This window comes from Solanum stenotomum, chromosome 1, assembly GCF_019186545.1.
Source record: "Solanum stenotomum isolate F172 chromosome 1, ASM1918654v1, whole genome shotgun sequence".
Classification (NCBI taxonomy): Eukaryota; Viridiplantae; Streptophyta; class Magnoliopsida; order Solanales; family Solanaceae; genus Solanum; species Solanum stenotomum.
The window spans coordinates 23221970-23240762 of NC_064282.1; the positions used below are offsets into that span (position 1 = coordinate 23221970).

Below are 18793 nucleotides of genomic sequence, written 5' to 3' on the forward strand. Positions count from 1 at the left end.
CATGATATCATTGATCAAACAAGCAAACTAATTCAGGAAACTTACTACATTTATCGAAAACGAGTATTCACACGACACATTCTTTAATTAAACTAAGTCGCATGGTGGTGCCCTATCAAAGCCACATGCCAAGTTTCATCAACTCATTTTGAATCCATTGCTATGCCAAAATTCATGCTTAATCTAATTAATGTAAAATAGACTAACCAACATGAATATACCAATTTTAAGAATTGAACCTACAACAATCTTAATAAGGAGCAAGGCTTAAAGAAAGGTAACAACAAGTTTTTAACAGAATGGATAAGAGCATTAATACTCTTGACAAAATAGCCCTCCTCAAGTATCCACTATATATATACCAATGCAATATTTTCAAATGATCAGAGAGTAGAAGAAAATAAAAATAAAATAAAATAAAATCAATAAAGCGTCACAATGAACTTGAACATCAACGGATAGAGATTACACATTCAACATACATCTAAAGATAAGGAACTATACTAATCTTAAATTTATTAAAATCAGATTAGGCCATATATATAGTGCTAAGGATGTCATTACCTGCATGATTTTAAATACAAGAGGATGTTTATAGTGTCAACTTACTAAACCAACATGCTAAAATTGTTGCGGACAAATAGGCTATCAAATATTTGAATTTTCACCAAGACCATACTCCAACACCAAATAAAAAAAAGCATATAGATGTCTTAGGATGTATAAAAGAGTTAATCATGTGATAGGAATTAGAATAGAGACATAATGTTGGTCTTCGATGTACACATAATGCATCCTTACCATTCTTGCAATTGAAATTATATTTACAAGCATAACATGATTAAACAAAACTTCAAATGGGTTCAATGATAAGCAAAGCTAGTGTATAAATTCCAAATTCTAGAACCTCAATCAAATGGTATACCAACAAAGGGGACAAAATCTTCCATAGTCAAATGGTCCATATTAAACACAAGTAGAATGACAATCTATGCTAATTTGAATGGCACAACAATCAATGAAGGAGAAGGAAAAGAGTAGTTATGGCTGTGTTCAAATTCCTAAATTGTACCATAATGTATTATCCATACCCATAAATGACATAGTAGCAATTTGTCTAACATAATCTGCTATAGCAAATCCTAAGCTAAAATATGGCAGATAAACTCGATGGAACTCATGAGTAAAGATTCTGGGAAAACTCACGAGTGTGATAATAATTAAAATCATGCTAAAGTAGTAAACAACCAAGCTTAAGCTTCTACTAATACATAAGGACAAGATCAAATTATTTTGCCGCTGTATGCGGGTACTTTAAATGGAGAGGAATTGCTCGAGCTCTACAACCAAAATCAATCTACGTTAAAATAGATATGAACCATCAAATGCACATTTAATTATAAAGAATATCAACCCAAAGGAAAACTCAACCAATTATATTCCATTCTTAATATTCTTCAGGCTGAGAAAGCATAAATAAATAAAAAACTAACTACTGAAAACTAGAAAATAAACAAGATTCAAACAACAACTAATATCGAAATGTAATACGAGGATGAAGAACATCACCTTTCTTGGAGCAGCGACCTAAAACGAACGAGTTGAGAAGGGCATCGATTCTTCCACCGAAACACGACTCCGAGTAACTCGAATGAACAAGACAAAAGCGAGGGAGAGTCAAGACTGATCCGAACAACTTTAAAGATTTTTTGTTTAGATACATTTCTTCCTCTCAACACTTAGCTAACTCTTAATATTTTCTCTCTCACCCCAACAGTGAAGAATGAGGGGATATATATAGGAGGGAAAAAATCTAAAAAATTCGAGTGGGAAAAGGGTAAAATAGGAATTTGAAGCTCGAACTCGCAATTCAAATTTTTCTCCCCAAAGGAAGGGGAAAAGTTGTTCTTGGTACAAGATTTCAACCAAAATCTCCTAAAATCCGGATGACAAGATCAAGATGGGTGGCTGTTGCAGAGAAAGGATGTGGGAGCTGCTGGAACGGTTTGGTGAGGGCGGTTGTTGTTGACGTTTCTGGGTTTTGCAGTGCATTCACGTGTTGGTGAAGAAGAAAGAGGATGCAGGGGTCGTTTTGTTTTGGCTGCTGGAGACGTTCTGGAAATCTGGGTTCTTTCTGTGAAGGAGAAATGGATTTGGGTCGGGTTGATGGGATTATTGGGTTAGGTCGGCTGAATTAAATTGGAACGTTAGGAAAGCTGAAGCAATGGGCTATTGGGAAGGGTTATTGGAGAGAACAAGAGGATTGGGCCTGCTTGGTCCTTGAAAGGCATAAAAGTGTAAATTTCATATATGACATATATTATATTAATATTTTGGAGTTATAGTAGTAGATTTAGACTTTCAAGTTATAACATTAAAAATTTCAGATTCTAACAAATTATTTTTAAAAAAATGTTTTTAATAATTGAAAAAAGTTGTTTAAAAAAAATAAAAGAAAAATTAAAAAAAAAAACGGAATTGATGGTAAAAAGGTAAAAAAAATTGAAATTGTGGTGTTAATTTAATTTGAATTTAGTGTAGATAATTAATAATTGGCACAAAATAAGGGATCCAAACTAATTAAGATTATTTAGTATCCTTAATTCACTCAAATTAGTTAAAAACAAATAAAAATAAGATTTTATCTCTTTTTTTTTCAACGTTTCTCTCTCTTCATTGTTCTGCTAGAAAAAATTCCAAGTATCGAGTAATTGAAGTTTTTTTTTTTTATAGTTGATTTTTTTTTTATTTTGTTGTGATGGACAACAACGTATCAATATTAATTAAACATGGTGGAAGATGGATCCTTCAGTTAGTATTTATTATTGTTTATTGTTTGTTTTTAAATTACAGTGAAATGAAAAAAAAAATGATAAAATTGTAAATCGTCAATATATTTAAGGTGATATCACTTTTTGTTAACTGTTGTGAAATATATAGTATTAGTGATTTTTTGTTTTTGTGGTTGTTTTGAATACTGTTTTTTTTCTTCTTGAAGTATAAATTAAATGTATATTTTTGAATGAATTTGATAGAATAAATGGAAAGAAATTTGTATGAAAGTGTGTTCAGTAATCTATTAAAAAAGTTATTTAGAATTTTGACGAATTGTATGAAAAGTGATTTAAGTTGATAATGAATTTGATAGAATAAATGAATTGAAATTTGTATGAAAGTGTGTTCAGTAATCTGTAAAACAAGTTATTTGGAAGTTTGACGAATTATATGACAAGTGTTTTAAGTTGGTATTAAATTTGTAATTTTAGTGTTTATATTAGTTTTGTCATTTCTGTATAAAGTTGTTTGATAGTAATGAAGTATTTGGTACGAGCGAAATGTATATATTTAGAATGAATGATGATTGTTGTATGAAATGTGTTTTAAGTGAGTATGAAATATGTATTAAGTGAGTTTGAAATGTGTATTTAGTGAGTATGAAAAGTGTGTTGTAATGTACTGTCTGAATGATATTTGTATGAAAAAATAAAGACAAGTGGGTATAATTTTGTTGTTATTATAATGATTTTTATATATGAACCTATCCCTTGCGAGAGTCCAAAGGGAACGGTAGGAAGACCGCAACTTGAACGCTGGAAGGGGTTTGCTGAGTGAAATTCAAAAGGTCTAAAGTTACCTGAAGTAGATGTCGTCAAGTTGGCCACAACAGGAAGACTTGTTCAAATTATCCTGTGCAAAACTAATGACTGTTTATTTTGTTGGTTATATTAATGTTTTGTTTTGATATGAAACATAATTGGTTTGAAGTGCATTATAGCTTAATGTTTAATATACTGTTCATTCTTTATACATTGTTCATTCAATAATCATACAGAATACATACTGTTACAAATAAAATTTATTCTAGTTTAAAGATATTGTATATATTAGTGATAATTATAAGAAGGTAATTATGGAGTTCATTTGGTATCCGAGTATTTAATGTAAGTTATCATGAATATTAATTTGGTTTTCAACTGGTGTCATATTATAAATAAAATTATAACAAACTGCATGCCAATTGTATTCATGTTTCATTCCAACTCTAGCTTAAGTTATGGTCATACACATATTAATCAAATTTAATTCAGTTTTCATTCAAACAACATGTGTAGAATAGAAAATAATCAAATGTGAAAACACAATTCATAACATTTGTATATAAAAATCAAATCACGATTCATACTATATCCAAGATTTAATATTAAAGTCATAGTCATATACATATAAATTAGATTTCATACACGTTTCATCCAATGAGTGTACAACTTAGAAACACACTGATACTTTAAAATAGTGTATCTGAAATATACGAAGTCTGTATAATACTGGTTACACTACATATATAAAAGATTGAAAGTTTCGAAGATCTCACATGAAAGAGTAGTCACTCGCTCTAGGTCGACCCCGTTGAAAAAAATTCTCGCCTCCTTTTCTTTCTTCTTTCTTTTGCAGATTATTTACTACCCTAACTATTTACAGACTAATTATAAAAGTGTAAAAGTGATTCACTATTAATTTTAATGCTATCTTCTATAACCACCAACTAAGTATATTATTAAAACTACCCTACTAATTTCATAATTATAGTTATGAATAGTCCAAAATATCCATTTAGAATCTATCGGAAAGTATTTTTTGAAATAAAAAGCTCTAGTACTCAAAACGACCAAATGGGTCGTTACAATGTGACATTTTTAGAAAAAATCACTAGTTTGACAATTGATATCATTTTCATACCAATTTAATCATTCATACCATATGAAGATTCAAAAGAAAATCAGACAAATGTGAAACACAATTAATTCATAACATTTGTCTATAAAAATCATATCACTTTTCATACAATACCCAACCCCTTATATTAAAATCATAGTCATATACGTATAAATCAATTTTCATACACGTTTCATCCAATGAGTTTACTACTTATAAACACAATGATACTTTAAAATAGTGAATCCAATTTTTATGAAGTATGTATAATACTAGTGTTCTGAAATTATAATAGCCAAATATTAATTCATGTGTAGATGGTATCTGAATAGAAGATAACATATGGTATTATATATCATCAAATAATTAAACAGAAAAAAATTATCCAAAAGTTAAAAAAAAATATATGTAATTCTTAAAATGTAGAAGCTGCAATGAACTATTTCAAATTTCTTGTCGGTGGTCTTGGTGTAGGATAATTGGTGGTATCCGGAACATGTTCTTTTGCTATGCGAGGTCCACCAAATTTGCTAGCAACTGTACCAGTAGTGATCGCGCCATCCTCATTCTTTGTTTTTCCATAATGCCATAGGATTGTGGCATACCTTTCACGATGGTACTTTGCATCGATTTCAACAGCTCCTATGTCAAAAACATCATTGCTGATAATTCATATGTTTATACACAATTAAGATACAATAACATTAATGTTAATACATAATTCATACCATTTTATAGTCAAATCCATAAACATTTTTTTCATAATTCATACAAAATACATCACCCAAATTTTATAGTCAAATCCATAAATATTTTTTTCAGATTTGGACCAAATTTCACACAAACAACTGTTTTGAAAACAATAATAAGAATAATGTGATATAAAAAAATAACTATTTTGAGTAATGTGAAAATAAATTAAATAAAGTACTTACCCTTACAACTTTTTTGGGATTTTTGTATTTTGGTAATTTTGATTCTTTCTTCTTTGTTTTTCTTCTTGTAGATGGTTTTGATGTTTGAGCAACTTCAACATTTGTTGATTTTTTTTGTTTTTTTCTTTTTTGTTTGACTAACAAAATCCGAATCCGAATCAGAATCAGGAGGGGTTTCAACAAGTGTTTTCCCCTTCCTCTTCTTCCCCTTTTGATTTGCCGGAATCACACTTTCCTTTGCTTCATTATTTTTATCTTTTTGATTATTCGATCAAGAGGAACCACCGATTGCCGGAATTTCAACAGTTTTAGGCGGGGGTGTTTGGGATAATATATTGAACGATGGAGCATGAACATCATCAATTGAAGTTCCATCAAATCTGGGACTCTTTCGAGGAATTTCAATGGGTTTCTTAAACATGATGATGAATAATCGTGGGGGAGGGGGGTGGACTATTTTGAAGTTAGACTTGATGAGAAACAATGGTGAAAGTGGGATAGTGGGTTGTGGCGTCTAGGAGTGAATAAGCATGGGGGATGGGGGTGGGATTGACGAATGGGGATGGTAACGGTAAACAAGGAAAGAAAACGTGTATGGAGAAAATCCCTAAAATTGGGTAACTGAAAATTTTAGTTCTAAAAAAGGGAAGTGAAATCAAATTAATTACCTATTATTAATTAATAATAAAAACCTTTAAATAGATTAATAATTTATTAAATAAATATAATTTGATTTTTAAATAAAATTTAATTTAATTGATATGTCATAACCCGTAAATAATCTGTTACAAGCAAGAATTTTTTAAAAGTGAATTTAAAACCCGTAATATTTACTCTTAAATGTGTATATGGGGTGATTTTTCCGGCATAAAATTGGATTTAAGGCTTAGCTATAGGAGTCTAGATTACAGTCAATTCGAAAACTAAAATATAGCCAAATTTAGTTAATTAGGATAGATTCGGCTAGCAATAGAATAAAATGAATTGATATTAATTAGTTAAATGGCTTCTTAATTTTAACGACATAAGATAATTAATTTAAATATAAAATAATTAATTTAGCTACTTAATTAACCCGGAATCTAAACCGAATTAAATTAACAAAATATTTAACTTAAAAAAAAAAGAAATCTTTTGAGACAATGTTCAAATATTTATAAAATATACTAATTACATATATAATTATATGAAATATATTTACTACTTAGAAATTATAAAAACCGATTGAAATTACCTAAAATAACCTTGAAAAATATTTGAATTTTAGAAAGCTAATTATTCCAAATCGTTTAAAAATTAAGAAGCTCAAAAAACTACTCCCTCCGTCCCATTTTATGTGGCACCATTTCCTTTTTGGTCAGTCCAAAAATGAATGTCACATTTCCTAATATGGTACGTATTTAAAGGTACAATTCCTCTTTTACAATTCCTCTTTTACCCTTGTTGGTCCCACTTAATCTTAAAATAATACTCCAATACATTTATGAGGAAAGAGAAAAGTGAGTCTACTTTTTAAAGGGCAATTTGGTAAACATTTCAAAGTCTTCATTTATTTCTTAAACTCCGTGCCCGGTCAAATGTTGCCACATAAAATGGGACGGAGGGAGTAATTCGTATCATGGAGAGTCAAAATTGGGTGTCAACATAAGAAAATAAAGAAGACTTTTCAATTTTGTCATCCTAAATAAAAGTTATATAAAAAAATATCAAAATGTCATTTAATCTAGTGGTCTTGAACATGTTACGTGGAAAACTGAAATTAAAATTTTGCCAAAAAAAGAAATGCGTCTTTCTTTTTCAAACAGACTAATAAGGAAACTAGTTTTTTAAACGGAAACAGTAAGATATTAAGCTTCATATTCTTCTTGGAATAAATCTCTTACTCAAGAAAGATTACATAGTTACATAGATTGCAACTTTATTTAGGAGTAAAGTATTATTCCATATTTAATGACATATAATATGGCCTAAGAGAATTTCTTTCGAAGTTCTGCAATCTCCGTCTTATTCAGCTGGACGCCTAGGGCAATAATGTCGTCCACAATAAGCGGTTGTGAAGTAATGATTGAACTAGGAAACGTGACAATTCCAGAATTTTGACTGTTGAAATTGCCAAACACAACAGTTTTTGTGTCTCCCACATTATACTGGAAGTGAATAAGACCTCTTGGGAACACAAACACATCTCCAGGATACAAGATTTTGGAGAAGAGACGGCTCGTAAAGAAGTCTGCAGGATCAGGGACAAGAAATGCTACATACAGAGTTCCCTCCAGGACAGTTATCAGCTCAGTAGCTCGAGGGTGCGTGTGCAGTGGTGCATGACCTTGAGGTTCGAATTCAATACGACAAATAGACATACCAAGAGTGTTAAGTCCAGGCATGTCTTGTACACCCACGAAAGTTGCACCAATACCATAATTGGGGTATACAACTTTACTTATATTAAGACTTGGAAAATAGAAATCATTTGGTGTTGCAAGCTTTGGGTCTTTGCAAATGTTTCCATTAACAAAAACTGCACAAGTAAAATAAAGTGAAGCTAAGTAACATATTCAGATAACAAAAACTATGCCTCATTCCGAAACAAATAAATAATATAGAAGGAGGATTTACCTGAAGCCTCAGAATCGCTAACAGCAACACATATGTCCTGTAGAGGGTTATTATCATAAGCATAAGCAGGGGAATTACAAATGAAAGCAGCAGTAATGACTAAAGTTGTTATGAACCACCACATCCTCATTGTTATGCTTTGGATTTGTTATGATTTTTGTTTTGCAATCAACCACAAAGGTGTGACTATTTATAGTTGAAATATACGAGAAAAATATTATTCCCTCCGTCCCATTTTATGTGGCAATATTTGATCGGACACTAAGTTTAAGAAATAAATGAAAACTTTGAAATGTTACCAAATTGCCTCTTCAAAAAATAGTCATATTAAAAAGTAGACTCACTTTCTCTCTCCTCATAAATGTATTGGAATACTATCTTTAAAATTAAGTGGGACCAACAAAGATAAAAGAGGAATTGTACACCATATAAGAAAATGTGACATTCTTTTTGGGACTGACCAAAAAGGAAATGGTGCCACATAAAATGGGACGGAGGGAGTATGTATTGAAAATTCTGCATCGACATTATTTGATAGGGCTAGTATAGAGTTAGACTGTTAAAGTTTCCTACTATGTTGCTCGGACTCTTCAAAAATGTCAATAGGTGCGTGTCGAATTCGCCAAAAGTAGTGTATTTTTGAAGAATCCGAGATGGGTGCGGCATCAAAAGTGAAGAGTCCGCACAACTAAGATTCCCTATGAACCAATTATATGGTGCCACAAAATCATGAAGAGATTCACACGTTAGTCCAATAGGAAAAAAGGTAATTTTAGGCGAGAAAATAATAAGTTGGGTTTTAACTTTTGAGGGATTAATAGATAGACGAAATCGTAAATTAAAAGATATTGCAATAGGTTTGGTACAATTCTGACCATTCATCGTAAAATAAACCAAAGTTGAGTACTTTGCTCTATCTTAGCATATTTTCTCCCAACTCATCAATCGTTGTGCCACCCAAATGAAAATCGTTTCTCTTCCAAATCTAGTTGTAGATTTTGGCAAAAAACTTAAACCCCATGAGTTCATCGCCATACTTAATAAGTATTATTGAGATAATTTAATAGTGGATTTTAGAATTGGTTAGCAACACTGTACGTAATATAATCTTGTAAAAAATTACAATGGATAAACTTGCAACTTAAGTGTTAAATTATAGAATGTAGCAAGTTGACTCAAAATGAAAAATAGAAGAGGGAGCAATGAATCTTAAAGTTGAAAAATGACTAAAAGGGAGGTAGCTAGTAAAAAAAAAAGGAGATGATTCCATTAATTGTCAAGTGATATTTTGTAAATTTTCAATATATATAGGCACAAATTAAGATTTAAAATAGAGATTAGTTTTTTAAGGATTGTGAAAATAGCTCCCAAATTTTAGCATCGAATCATTTTTTGGTAGGGTTAAATTAAGAGTTCCACAGGGACCAATTATACGGCATCACGAAACTATGATGTAGGATACACAGATTTTTTCTTCTGCAAGAAGGGTAAGTTTAGTCTAGTAAATAATAGGTTAGGTTTTGAGAGATCAATAAATAAATGAAACTTAAAAGTAAAACATAATGAATAGATTAGGTACAATTTTTACTATTCTTGTAAAATAAACTTGAAGTTCAGTACTTTGCACTATTTTGGAATATAATTTACCTTTTAGTTATATATAATCTCATTATACCATACCACCTCATCGATTCTCGTGTCACCCTAATGAGAATCGTCTTCCCGCTAAATACTCTCGTAGATTTTGGCAAAGTCCTTAAATCCCATGAATTAATTTGTTGTTTAAAAATCAAATTTTGTCACAAAGGATTTTTGGGATGAAAATAAATTTGTCAATCAGTCACCTCCATTTTGAAACACTCTGTACTGCATAAAACGTGTTCAAAATTGTGTTAGGGTCATGAACTTTATGATATATGATAAACCATCAAACTCAGTCATGACTGGTCGTGGCCAAGTTTTTGCAATATTTAGGTTAATTTTGGTCAATTTCCACCAAGTAGGCTGTTCTTATAATTTTTAGGCATAATACATAAATATGTCATTTAACAATGTTTTTATAATTTAAATGTGTACGTAGTCTATGTACCATGGAACAATTTAATTTAAGCTTGATAGATAGGGAAGAGATAATTAGCTTTTTCATAAAGCTATCATTTCCTCTGAGCGCTTCTGCTTCAACAATGAATATTACATTTGAAGTTAAGTTCGTAATAACAATGTTTGATTAGTCTATCTTTCAATTTTATTAACCTTACGAGAAGAGAAACTACATGCAACTTTCATCTGGAAAAAAAATAAACTGAACGTACCAGTGAACATCTATATAGGGGAAATGTCAGCTTCCATGAATGAATTATAAGTTCACAACAAACAATATTTATTCCAATGCTGTTATAAGAACCCTAATGAAATTGTTGGAAGTTGACTTAGGTAATCAAGCATTTATATATATATATATACTAGCGTGTCTTAACCTCATCAGTTTAGTGGCCACCTCACTAATTTGGTACATCATGCATTCTATTTCATTAACTTAAACTTCTTTCCTTTTGTGTCGATCGGTTAGTGTTGGTTTTAATTTTTCTCTTCTACACTGTTTTCTTCCGATTTTTTATCATTCGGTTTTATGTTTCATATTCAATCGATATATAAACACAAGAGATATCATATTCCTAATCAAAACCTCAATTGTGATGGTTTATATTTCTTTTTTATTTACAGAGTAATCATTTTAGCTTAAAATATTGGAGAAATCTGCCACTGGGTTAAGAAACTTTGTCTAGAATGTATTTTTTGATCCATATATATATATTTCAGATTTCTAAATTTGTCTTCGTTGCTTTCGCTGTGTGATTTATTTTATTCAGTGCTGCTAAGTTTAATTTTTTACTGTTCTTGATTCCCATTTTCCTAAAAATGCACCATGGCTAACGGGATTTTCGTGGTATTTGTTTTTGTTTGATAATACTAGTATAAGTGCCCACACGTTGCGCGGATAATTTAAAATGTGATAATTTTATACTTAAAAATAACTAATAAAACGTATTATGCACTTAATAATGCCAATAACTTAAAATTACAATGACAAATAATTTTATCCTAAAAATGACACGTGGTTTTTTGTGATGCATATGCATGTAGATTTTTAATTAATATTTAATATTTATTTTTTATTTTAATAATAATTAGTATAATACTCTTAAAACACAAATTTAATTGAAAAATCTTTTTATTTAAACCTCCCAACTTTCACTCAGAAAACTAAAAATAATAATAATACTATGAACGTCATTCTTGGCCAAATCGATGCAATACTATTATTTTTTGTAACAACTTCAACTATTTCAGAGATGCTAACGGATCATATTCAGAGACATTATACTTATTTTATTCAGATATTCAACTTAAATAAAATATTCATTATACTTTATCTTTCTAATATACCAAATATCAAATGAATCAAAACTGACATTTATTTTTCTAATTCTCTAAATTTTTCACCATGATACATAAACTTAAAGGATGTTTTTCACTTTCATGTGCCACTTACTCCTAGTTTTTCTTTATCTCAACATCGAGCAAAAATCTGATGGTATAATATAATTATTAAAAGTCGATAAAAATTAAAAACAATAGATACAAAAATATATAAGAGGATAAGAAGAAGAGATTCGTCTTATTTTTTAAAACGTGGGAAGATTTTTTTTTTTTTAAAAAAAGGGTAAAGTTATCTTCTTCTTTTTCTGTTATTTAAAATGAAAATATTTTCAGATTTAAAATATTTTAAATTACAGATTATAAATTAACTTTGTTAATTGAATATGAATTATGTTTTAAAAAACTCCATCGTGCATAAGTATTCTTCTCCTTTAAACAGATTTTAAGATTTAAATTGTTTTAAATTTTTAATTCCATATTTTAAATTAATTTTGTTTATTACTTAGTTAATAATATTTTTTTTGTTCCTTTTCTGATTTTAATTTAAGTATTTCCTTACTAAATTATTTTATATAAATATTTCTCCTAGTATATATTTAATTTTTTCCTTTCCTGACATAGAATTTATGGCCCCGACATCAATATCCTTGTTTTATCTTCTTCATTGCTAATAACACCCCATCTGAAACATAACATTTTAGAATTTCAAAATATTTGTAATATAAAAAGTAAGTTTTTCGCGAAAAGAATTCTTTCAAAGAAGCATAAATTACCGTTAGTTTCATCAGACCAATAATTGTACCACTATTGTATTCTTGGATTGGATATTGACATATATAGAATTGTACTCTTTGATTGAATATTGACATATATAGAAAATCTCCTTCACTAATGGAGGATTGATCCCTCCTTGGATGTGTCTTACTTTGATATATATATAAGAGAAAACTAATCATATAGATAATCATGATACTATATTATATCAAAAAACTCATAATTTGAACTATCATAGATTTTTTCAATATGAAAAATAAATTCAAGAAGACAACGAAAATAAAGTAAGTGTATGCATCCCAAAGTATTTCTTTCCCTGTTGATTAATGGGGGAAAAAATAGAACAAAAGGAGAAGAAGTGGGTGGGGTTGGTTTAGAAGAAGTGGGGTAGTTTATTTATAGGATAATTGTAATGCAGTAAGAAGTCATTCATTATGAGAAGTTAATAAATCGTTGATAAGAAGTTGTCATCAATTTGAAATTCAAAAATCATCAATCAGATAAGGATTATGATCAATTCAAATTAAAAATCAAAAAATAAAAAAAATATAGCTTTTGTATATTTTTGATATTTTCGAATTTTTCTGGGGGAATTTTATTTTGAAAATTGATACCGAGAAAAGAATTTTATGTGTGACTATCATTTGGAACATTTCTGAAATATATTAATATTAATATTATTATTAGTTAAGTTTGTAATTTTTATTTTATAATAATTTAAAATTTGAAATTATTCCTTAAAATTATCCACTAATTGAATTGTTCCTTAAAATTATCCACTGACTAACATGGAGCAATTTTATTTTTTTTAAAATTTTAAAATTAATAATCATTCGTGTTCTGCAATGTTTATTTTAAATAATGCATATTATCTTGAAATATTTTTATTAATAAGTATATACTTTACATTTATGTTATATTTAAGTTTATTGTATTTTTCATTTTTCATTTGAATACATTTACTCTAAATATTTTGATTTTGAATGAGAAAGTAGTATGTAATGGAGTCATATTAATGTGTAGTTTTTATTTTTATTTTCATTGGCTTCTTTATTATTTTTTAAAATAATTAAATAGATGTCAATCAATAAAGATAGATATTTTAATTATGATAAAAATAAGAGTCCAAAATAACATAAACTTTAGTTACATGTGCTATTTTGGCCCTTTTCAAGGACGTAAGTTTTATCTTCTTTTTTCTAATTGACAGGTTTTTTTTTTCTTTCTATTTTAAATAATGCGTATTATCTTGAAAATTTATATTAATAAGTATATACTTTGCATTTAGATTATCTTTAAGTTTATTGTATTTTTTATTTTCATTTGAATTCATTTACTCTAAATATTTTGATTTTGAATGAAAAAATAGTATGTAGTGGAGTCATACTATTTTCATTGGCTTCTTTATTATTTTTTAAAATAATTAAATAGATGTCAATCAATAAATATAGGTATTTTAATTATGATAAAAATAAGAGTAAAAAATAACATAAACTTTAGTTACATGTGCAATTAGTTATCTTTTAAAAATGAAAAATTAAAAAGAGTTATATTAATTGTGGTAACTATATTTAAAAAGATCATATTAAATAAAATATGTATTTTTTTTAAAAAAATTAACTAATTTGTAACTGCCGCATATTTTTTTTAAATCAGTTTATTTTACTAATTAAATCTGTTTTTAAAATGCTGACATTTGTCACTGTTTGGATAAGTTAATGACATGTGTCTATTTTTATTTAAAAGTGTGTATTTAAATATTTTAAATAGTTATATAATATTTAATTATTTATTATTTAAAATTTTGAAAAATTGTGACACTGACATGTGGCGTTTTTTTCTTCTCCTATTATATATAGATAGATGATTAAATCATCATAATTTTTTTTACTTTTCTTATTTTCTGCCTTCTCTTCCTGCTTAAGTATGGTCCTCTTCTTTAAATATAAAAAAAAGATGATAAATCATAGTGGTAATTTGTAGTACTTTTACAACTATCATCAAGATCTATTATCTCTAGAACACCCAATAGAGGATCATATTCAACCTTCTATTTTTTCATATCCAGCATGACATGTCTCAAAAATCAATAGAAGTTTGCAAATTACTTTTGATAGTTACTATATAGCTACTAACTATATTAATGCAGGTGCACATGAACAACAACAATTTCTTCATGGAATTATTTATTTCTTTTGTATATGTATGTCTCTTGTATTTATTTTTGTTTTGATTTAACTGTTACATTTTCTAATATACACTTTTACTTATTCACATATATATATTATAGGTATAATGTGAAAAAGAAAAAAGAAGATATTGGGAATTTCCATATGGTCCATGATCATTGGCCTCCGATCCAAGGCGTAGGTGGTCCTCTCCCTCTCTGTGATAGACTGTCTGCTTCAAGCAACCAGCCAATCCTGAGAAGGAATCTTATGAAAGTAGTAGCTAGTCCCTTAGCAGCTTATCAAGGCCCAGCATCGACTAAATTCATTTATGTGTAGTGACAGCAAGTCAATAATCCAAATCCTGTTTAATGAATATACCAAAATGCTAGTTGACGTCTACGTCCTTGCATGTGTCTTATTAACAAACCATTTGCAAATATTTTTATTACTTATTCCTATTACTAGCTAACTATCACAAATAATAATTAATACTACCCTGTTCATAATACACCACACAGCAACTATCTTCAAAAATACACTTAGAAGCACTTTTCAAAAACTATCTACTTTGAAATTTACAATTAATATATTAGTTCACGAGTGTGGATATATATAAGATATATACGAACCGCAAAAAAATTCTTCTTCGATCAATCACAGTGAAATTACATGCAAACACCGGCCGGCCAATTTTTGCAATTTTATGCGTCAAAACCAACTACTCACAACCCCATAGCTTATCCAACCTCTATTTTGATATAAATTCATGAAAACTTAAGGATTTTGATGCCCGTTCATATTTGGACATTCTTAAATGCGAATATCCTTAAATTTTTTGCCCTAAATTCAAATTTTAGTGTTTTAAGCTACCATAACGATGATCTAACATCTTAGACTCACAAATAGCAAGTAAAGTTAGTATGTGCTTATCTCGATCAAATAGATTGAATCAATTTTGAGAGAGTTGTGAGGGAGACAAAAATACTATCAGGAAGTGAGGGAGATGACAGGGGGAAATAGTGAGCAATGGATAGAAGGTCTTGAAGCCTTCTGGGTTAAAGTTGAATTTACTGATCGTAATTTCTATTTCTATTAAAAATATATTGCAATGGCAACCTTGTGAATTAATGAAGAAAATTACAAGGTCCAATATTTCGTCTCAAGTTAGTAAACTTCTAATATGACTTCACTATTAATACAGTGACACTACACTGCTCACAAATTTATTCATCAATCCAACATTCAAAGAAAAAGAAAATATTCAATTTTCGATCAAGGAAAAAATATATATGGTGTAATTAAATTAAGACGGTGGTGCACTTCTTAGCGTAAAAGTATGTTGTGGCTTTAGGGATCATTTGGTATACAGAATGGAATATGTAATAGGAATATTCTATGAATTAAGATATATCATGTGATAAGTTTATTCCACCAACTTTACTCGTGCCATACATGATTAGGTAATATCTTAAATCAAACCTGTAATAAAATTAATCTCAAATTTTATCATCAGAATATTATCCATATTCCAAATCCAATTGAACTAAAACAGTGGAATACTTCTTAACTTAAGTCATTTTGATACGTTGAATAGTAGTCCCACCATTTATGAAAATTCCTCCCCAAAATATCACTATCCAAATTCCATAAAGTCATAATATAGGACCACTAGCCCATGATAGGGTAAAGAGATTGGCCCATGTATTGTAGAGGCCCAAATTCAAATATTACTTCACCACAAATTATAAAGGGTAAATTACATAAATCACATACTTTTAATGCAAAATTATAATCTATTCCTTAAAAGTTTATAATTACAGAAATTCCTCAAACGGATACAATAATATAAGCGCTGATACATTAATCTGATGCGCGAGATACATTAATCGTTAAGTAAGATACATTACATTTTATACATGATACACTAATATGATGTACATTTTATACATGATACACTAATCTGATGTGCGAGATACACTAATCTGATGGTATATATCCAATTTTCTCTCGCTTTATACAAACACAAACGCATTTTATACATTTGTGTTTGTATAAAAGCGAGAGAGGTGAGTGAGACTGCCCAGCAAGAACGAGAGTGGCGAGCGAGATTCACCAGGGAGAGAGGCGAAATAGCAACAGTTTGATATGGGGTACAATTAAATCAAACTATATTTATAACATTTAATTTGAATTAATAGTTTGCTATTATATACAATTTTCCGTATAGCAAAATATGTACTCTATTTGTTATTTAGAATTATATTATAGTTAAAAATAATTACAATGTGCATTTATACTTTTATTTTAATAGCCATTTTCTAGTTACATAGTACTTTTCCCAATTAGTCGTGTAATACAACATATTTTAAGATCCTGTACTATCAAATTTTTCTTCACCTATTTCAGTTATTGTTAGGATTTTCGAATAGGACCTTATCAAGAGATATACTTTTACGACAGATCAGATTTCATTAAAAAGGATATCTTAATCTATTTTTCAAAGTATGGCCTCAATTGGAAGTAGAGAGGCAAACCTAGCATCGTAATGATCCCACAAGAATGCAATTAGTTTTTTTTTTTAAAAAAAAGAGAATGTAACCACTTGAACAAGATAAAAATTCAAAGTTGTTGAAGGATGAAAAGTGAATNTATACTTTTATTTTAATAGCCATTTTCTAGTTACATAGTACTTTACCCAGTTAGCCGTGTAATACAACATATTTTAAGATCCTGTACTATCAAATTTTTCTTCACCTATTTCAGTTATTGTTAGGATTATCGAATAGGATATCTTAATCTATTTTTCAAAGTATGGCTCAATTGGAAGTAGAGAGGCAAACCTACCATCGTAATGATCCCACAAGAATGCAATTAGTTTTTTTTTTTAAAAAAAGAGAATGTAACCACTTGAACAAGATAAAAATTCAAAGTTGTTGAAGGATGAAAAGTGAATGAAGAGAGTGTTAATCGATGCAACCTAGGAGTTAAAGAACATTCTTAATGACTATCTTCTAATTTAATTAGCTTAAGTATATCAAAGTATCACCCACACACACATATAATTAATTTAGTTGAAGTGAATGGAACGCTCTAATTTTTGTACATACTAAATGTATATATACGCAATGAATAGTTCAATAGTTCGAAATTTATCTGAACTTTGACGAAAATTGTTGTAACAATTCTAAATTTTAGGTGGATCTTATTACTCCTACAATATTTAATAGTGTATTTTAAAAATATATTTGTTCCCAGTGCGTTAATACGCATACGACGGGCGCGTTGGACACGAAATAATACTTTATAAGCCTATCATTAACTATCATGTATCAACAAAGATGAAATTTATTTTGTAATATTCTTTTTTCGCAATAATATTCATTAATTTAGACTCATTAGTTTTTATCTCTTTATCTGATTCTTCCTCCCCATAGCCATTGTTGACTCAAACACAAATCACCATTGTAGCTCAAAGATGTAAGTTTTAGCGAATTATTCTCATTAATTTTTGATTGCTTTGTTTGTCTAGCTTGTTTGATTTTTAATTAAGCTTTTAATTTTTATTTTTTAAAATTGGAATCAGTCATGAAAGAGGTAAAATTGAATTTGAATAGCAATTATTTTGACAAGGATGATCCAAAATTGAATAAGGAAGTGTGATACTTTCATAATTTGTTGCTTCCTTTGAAAACTTCTTGATCCGATAATACTTCGGGTAGAAGATTTTGATTTTGGAAAAACTACCTATATAGACATACTTTCAGACCATAAATACATATATTCTCACTAGTTTAAAAATATTACTTATAATACCATTTTTTAATAAATATACTGTATCTTTTAAAAAATATAATCAAATACACAATTTCATTAAAAGTGGTAATTAATAATTATCCTAACATTATACTTCCTTAATTATTGAGACTTTTTACAATTCAAATCAATTTCTCTCTTTCCAATTCCACCGTTTCCCTCCCCAGTCACACGTCTCCTTTGTATCTTTACCCATACCTACACATTATTATCCTTCATCTTCCATTACCCCTTCTTCTCAACCTACTCAATGCATATTTTGGATGTAAAAATTTCATACCCAACTTTACATAAGCAGCATTATATATAGAGGTAAAGTATTTTTTTTTT

At 28.9% G+C, this 18793-nt stretch overlaps 2 protein-coding genes across 2 annotated transcripts in view; both read right to left on the reverse strand.

Annotated features, from left to right (window-relative positions):
- Positions 1–18793, reverse strand: part of LOC125861954 (germin-like protein subfamily 1 member 13) — a 143791-nt gene that overhangs the window by 16005 nt on the left and 108993 nt on the right. The gene's annotated exons all lie outside the window — the stretch shown is intronic.
- LOC125861947 (germin-like protein subfamily 1 member 13) lies at positions 7466–8422 on the reverse strand. The gene is made up of 2 exons (XM_049541872.1): positions 8265–8422; positions 7466–8166 (listed from the first exon to the last, which is right to left on the reverse strand). Exons 1-2 carry the CDS (start codon positions 8392–8394, stop codon positions 7616–7618), a joined length of 681 nt encoding a protein of 226 aa, XP_049397829.1. The 5' UTR covers positions 8395–8422; the 3' UTR covers positions 7466–7615.

Bases quoted from the DNA above. Each gene is read 5' to 3' on its own strand.
- LOC125861947 (XM_049541872.1), bottom strand. From the start codon at position 8,394: ATGAGGATGTGGTGGTTCATAACAACTTTAGTCATTACTGCTGCTTTC. The intron at 8,167-8,264 runs GTAAATCCTCCT...TTACTTGTGCAG, and splicing joins TAGCGATTCTGAGGCTTCAG to TTTTTGTTAATGGAAACATT.